At 34.8% G+C, this 6,132-nt stretch overlaps 1 protein-coding gene across 6 annotated transcripts in view; it reads left to right on the forward strand.

Moving 5' to 3' along the window:
• GPR180 (G protein-coupled receptor 180) overlaps window positions 1–5,328 on the forward strand; it is a 28,394-nt gene extending 23,066 nt beyond the window's left edge. For 2 of the 6 annotated variants that reach the window (XM_044779810.2, XM_044779819.2), the window contains exons 7-10: window positions 99–290; window positions 2,115–2,192; window positions 2,552–2,686; window positions 3,177–5,328. In XM_044779810.2, coding sequence (XP_044635745.1) covers window positions 99–290; window positions 2,115–2,192; window positions 2,552–2,686; window positions 3,177–3,335 — 564 coding nt within the window. In that variant the 3' untranslated portion in view covers window positions 3,336–5,328. Of the gene's footprint in view, window positions 1–98; window positions 291–2,114; window positions 2,193–2,551; window positions 2,725–3,176 lie in introns of all 6 variants that reach the window. The other 4 variants (XM_044779812.2, XM_044779816.2, XM_070520040.1 and 1 more) reach the window with 4 other exon arrangements.
• Window positions 5,329–6,132: the final 804 nt, after the last annotated feature.

The raw sequence follows: 6,132 nt of genomic DNA on the forward strand, positions 1-6,132 counted from the left end.
ATATACTGTTTAAGGGGATGTGTAAGAGTTGAAAAAAGTACTTTGTTGTAAGTAGGTATGGGTTTTTTTTTTCTCTAAACGTAATATGTTTTTTGCAGAGTATTTTGCTACTTTGGGAACAGTTTGAAGATGCCAGTCCTCACAGCTACCATTCGCACCACAACTTAGCCGGGGTCCTCCTGATCATTTTAAGAATCTGCCTGGCATTGTCATTAGGCTGCGGACTCTACCAGATCGTCACGGCGGAACGAAGTACTCTGAAAAGGGAGTTCTACATCACGTTTGCCAAAGTACGGATGGGTTAGAAAACGGCTTCTTCTGATCAGCTTAGTTCTGCTTCTTTAGGAGTTAATAAGCCACCATGTACTAACATTTATTAAATTTTATTATGCTCCAGGTACTACTGTAAGCCCTTTATGTGCTTCAGTTAGTTTAATCTTTGCAACCTGTGAGACGTAGATATTATCCCCATTTTACAGAACCCGTGGAATAGTTGTTTCCATATAATCTTTGGCAGGTCAATTTTGCCTGGCTCATAATTTCTTTATCAATAGGGATGTTACGTTTTTTTCTGTAGTATCAGAATTTAAGAATTTTTTTGAATTAGAATATGGTGTGCATTTCTCAAAACAGTTATTAATTGACTTTGGAATTTTCCTCTCAGAATTATGAAATGTTCTTTAACGCACTGTGAGGAGCTATCCTTCAGCATAAGCAGATGGATCGGGAGGCTGAGTACATCTTATGCTCCAGCATTTCCCCACATCCATATGAGATCATGTTCACTTTGTTCCGCCCTCTATGTCCTTCTTATGCTAGTGAGATCTAAAAACAAATTTGAGTTTTTCTGTACCATACCCATTTAATAAAGGGAAAAATCGGGAGCCTCCCTCCCTAGAAGGTTCTGTTTTTCCGTCAGATTGAGAGTTCATACCCCTTCATCTTGACAACTCAACACAGTGTTCTGATAAGCTGTTCAGTCAGCGCCCCCTCATCCCTGGCTGTCCGAGCGGTCCACGGCCACTGTGGAAGCGGGGCCCAATGCCTCCTTTACTCCTGCTGTGCAGCTTGTCGGAGCTGCAGCCCTGGGAACCCCTCAGGCTTCTGAGTCCCAAACAGGCAAGAAAATACCGTTTTGCTCTTGAACTTTTCCCGGGGACAGTAGTGCTTATTGTTTGAAAAGTTAGTATATATTGAAGGTGTTTAGAAACTAAATTTTTTCTTTTATGTTTAAAACAGTACCAAACTTTTTTCTTGAACTTAAAAAAAATTATTTTATGTGTTTTAATTGAACTTTTGAATAGGTTCAAACATCCAAAAACATTTAAAGAATAGCAAAACTTGTTTCTTACCTCTCTCCCGTCTACTCAGTTATCACCTACTCGTAATTGCTGCTACTAATTCCTAATTTCTCCTTCCAGATAATTTTTAATATATATGCCTACATATTTCCCTCCATTTTTATACGAATAGTGCATGCTAAACACATTTTTCTACATCTTTTTTTTTTGCCTGTGTCTTCAATATACTAAGCATCTCAACAGCTACTATTTATTAACTTATTTTATTTCAAATTTAATTTTGGAAAAGAGAATATGTTACCATGGTTCCAGGAAAAATATAAAAGAGATATTTGAAAAGTATAGTGTTAAAAAAGTTTCCCATTCTTACTCTCCGACTTCCACTCTCTTCTGTGCTAACCCTCAAACAGGTAACCACTATTAATCAGTTTTTGTGTATTCTTACAGAATTTCTTTGTGTATCTACGTGTAAACGTGAATGTACATTTTTAATTTTTTCAGAAATATACATTTGTACCTTTTCTCAATTATTTATTTGTTACTTATATTAATGTATTTGTACTGTATCAAAATGTGTGTACATAAAAAGATTTAAGATTTTAAATACTCCAGAATATACCCATTTAATTAGAAACAAAATGTTAATGTCACAGCCACAGCAAATGTATTTCTGCATTTTGTTGCAAGTTCTACTCTAAAAGCCAATTGAGATCAATCAAGACCTCCTAAATATACTAGAAATGTTTTTTATGTGGTATATTGTGAAAGTAAAGATATAGCTGCACTTACTTGACTTATTTTCATTCATTTCAGGGCTGTATCTTGTGGTTTTTATGCCATCCAGTTCTTGTATGCATTTCTGTCATTTTTAGTGAATACCAAAGAGATAAGGTAAGTAATATACATGATTAAAATAGCTTTTTGTAGTCTGTATTGGGTAATTATTAAAGAAGGAAAGACCTGTTTATTCATTCAGAGGTTTCTTGAGTTCTTTAAAATAAAACTTTGAAACAAAATATTGAAGCAGTAATTATATAAATTAGAAGTTTAAAATACAAAAGAAAAATTTTAAATGTAGTTTTTAAGCAAAATGATGGAAAATAGCTTTTGTTATTCTTATTTTAGCCAATTTCATAATACTGTTTTATAAATAGAGAATTTGTAACACATCTTTTTGTTAAGAAAAAATTATTAAAATGTTTTGCTACATAATTGTAAAAATTAAGATAGATTTGTAAAAATTGGTCTAGTTGCTCCAACAGGCTACAGACTGGAGCCACGCTCGAGTCTGCCACATTCTGTGTGCGTTGATACCTACCTTCTTTGGTGAACAGCTCCATCATTTCAAAGGGAAGTTCTGCCAGGATCCCTTTCCAAGCAGTGCAGTATGTGCTTGAACACGCCAATGAATGTTGGGCCTGAGGTATTTATAGAGGGTACATAGATAGGAAGCTAGTCTACAAAAATAGAGAAGCGACGAGAATTTTTGAAGGGGCCTTTAGAATTCTCTTCAAGATTCAGGTAGGGGCATGGTTTATTCCTCTTACTAGATTGGCCAGGAACCTGATTTTTCTTATTACTTTCTGTAGTGCGTGCACCCTGAGGAAAGAGTGGTTTAGCAAATTATTCTTTTATGTCTTATTGTGGCATCTGTAAACTGACGCTTAAAGGAATTTTGCCTTTGAACAATTACAGTTCTGGACATTAGTCCTATTGAAAATTTCTTTGATAAAATGCAGCCATGGTAAATGTGGAGGATAGAGTAGTTATATATACAGATATATGTTTATATAAAGTATGTAAGTTCATGATAAATTGAATATAATTTCTCTGTTTCTGCATGTAATAAAAGCATTCCCTTTCTTTTCTTTTCAGGTTATTACAATAGGTGTCATCCTTTGCCAGTCTATTTCCATGGTTATTCTCTACAGACTCTTTCTATCCCACAGTCTATACTGGGAAGTTTCTTCGCTTTCCTCTGTAACACTACCACTGACCATATCATCTGGACACAAAAGTCGGCCTCACTTCTGATACTTGATTTTCTCTAAAGGAAAAGTGAATCTATTGAACAGAGTGCAATAAGGATCCAAATACAGTGACTTTTTTTTTTCATACTTTTTGTATGAAAAATTGAACAGAGAAAGCAGAGGATGTTATTTATACAACTGCATTTAAGCAGTATCAAAACTGAAAAAGGTTATAAATGAAATGTTTTGAAATAAACTTAATAAACTTTCAAGAAAGAGTGTTGTTATAAGGTGTTTTATGCAATTTCCATATGGAAATAAAGATTAAAAAGAATTATATGATATTTTGGTAAGTGATTCATCGGTTAGAATGCCTCATCTTATATCAATGGTAACTCAGGTTTGATAGTCTTATAAAAAGTAATCAGTTAAATGATTACTGCTTATACATATCTAAACTAAGTCCAGTTATGAAATCAGTGTAGTACACTGATTAAAAACTGCTTCCTTTTATGCTTTAAGGAAATGCATTTTATATTGGAGTGTAAAAGAATTGCAAATGAGATTATTTCAGAAAATGAATATAAAATATACTCGTGGTTAAATGAATAAGCCTTTGTTTATTTGTGGGTGGGGTTATTCTCCACTTTCTTCTATCACCTTTGGCTCTAGTTCAGGTCTTAGCTTGATTAGCAGAGGGTTTTTGACAGATATTCTATGACAAATACAACTTAGACACATTACGTGGGCTGTGAGGACAAAGGGTTTTAAAATCCTGAGCACTTAGGTGAAGGGAAAGCAGGTTTACATGTTTAAAAAGAAAGAAGGAAAAAGTACTATGTGATATGGTACTAAAATTTTAATCCTGATATAATTCATTTCTCTTACACTGAATCCCCAATCATAATTAAGCCGTATACACAGATTAAATTAACAGAAGCATTTCACATAAATATTGGTTTCAGTCATCAACTACCCATGAATTCCTGCCCAAGGATACTTAATCAGGATTAAATTTTCTATGAATAATTGAAAAACAAAATACTCACTGGATTTGTTATAATCCGTGTTGGCACTGGATTCTAAGTAGTTGCCATCTTGAATCCTTTGTAATAAAGCCATATTTTTTGTGTATGTGATGCCCCAGTATTGAGTATGCTAGGTAAAAAATACTCTATGAAGTGCCTATTTAAAGAATTGCTAAATGCTTGTCAGTACCTGCTGTATAAAATGAGTATTCCAATTAATAGTCTCTGATTAGTAATTATTTTGTTCCTGTTTGTCAAGTTGTTTAGACCTTTTCATTTTTACCTCTGGCTTATTTAAAAAATATTTTTTTTATCTGCTTTCAAAGGTATTACATGTTTATGCAAGAAATGGTACACTGATCTGGCAATTAAACTTTTTAATTAAATAGTTAAAATAATGTACCACAACTTAAAAATATCTATGGCTTCCTCTTTGTTTCTTCCCTTACACCTAGTCTCATTGGAAATGAATAGTATTCTGCTTCATTTTAAAGGCAAAATGTATGTGTTTGTGGCTAGCAGAATGACAGAGTGACAGAGTTCAGCCTGCTCATTACATCATCTCTCACAGTTCTTTGTAAATTATTTAAGAAATGAGAGCCACAGGTTGCAACTCGAAAGTCTGAGGGATATTTTAGGTTTACATGATCTGCCGAGTGGTCATGACCTTTCTTTTTACCACATCTCAATAATAACCCCAGTTATTGTCTGTGGTGCAACTGAGGTGAAGTTAAGATGAAAGAAAAAAGTGAAAAAAGCCTTTTCATAAATGTTGTGAACTTGCGACAATGGGAAAGGAATCATCTTTGTGTTACCTTAAACAAAGAACATAGAAAATGTAATTAATATATATGACAAATATTACTGTGCTTGCATTTTTGAGACTTTACCAGGTTTTGTTTTTACTTTTTTTTTTAATTTATGGTTGAATTTGCTGATAATTTATTTTGTTATTCAAGAGCCATTGTTAAATGAAGGAAAACAGTTGTTAATGTGTAAAACAGTTGTTAATAAAGTTTAGTAATCAGAGCTCAAGTTTATACTTCCTAAGTCATGACACAGCATCCCTCTTTTTCTCTTTCTGAATGTTTACCTGGAGATTTGTCACCACAGACTACAGAAAGATAAGTGTATACTGCGAACTCTAATTAAAGATCAAAACTTTTCTACTTTTCTTTCTCTGTTAGATAATGCTTTTTTAAAAATCTGTTGTTACTTTTTTTCTTTAAAAAGATGAATGGTCTGTCCAGAGCTTTTTTCTTTTCCCCCTCCAGAAGCGTTTTACTTCTTCACTTACGAAAGTATAGAAGATGTTTATTTCCATCGCCATGGCTAATGTTAGCTCCTGCCTACCTGAGTGCCTCCTGTGCATCAGGCCCTTCACACCCACCCCCTAGCCCTGTCGCACAGACCAGGCCCCCTTAACTGAGGGCGAGAGAGACTCTGATTCCCCTCAAGTCCCCTGACTTCTCTTTCATTTGTTTCCTCTCCCCTCATGACTTAATGATGAAGCAGGCAAGGAGTTAGCCATGATTAAGTAGCTAAGAACTAAAGCTTTTTCCTTTTTGCGATTACTGATTATAGCCTTTAGCTGCTTAACCTGTCTCTTGTTAACTGTGTTGCCTAGGCAATATGCTCTCTGACTCCCACTAGGCTCCTATAGAGAACATCTCCCTGGAGCCTGCGTCACGACGGTAATGGGTGTTTGAGCTATTTTTCAGGAATTAGAACTCCTTGTCCACTTCAGGCCAGTTGAGACCACCAGTTTATCAACTGGGCCTGTGGAGATGTCTGGTAGGCGACCTTTTGACATCAAGAGGCTAAAACCTCCAC

The sequence above is a fragment of the Equus asinus genome, chromosome 11 (genome assembly GCF_041296235.1).
Source record: "Equus asinus isolate D_3611 breed Donkey chromosome 11, EquAss-T2T_v2, whole genome shotgun sequence".
NCBI lineage: Eukaryota > Metazoa > Chordata > Mammalia > Perissodactyla > Equidae > Equus > Equus asinus.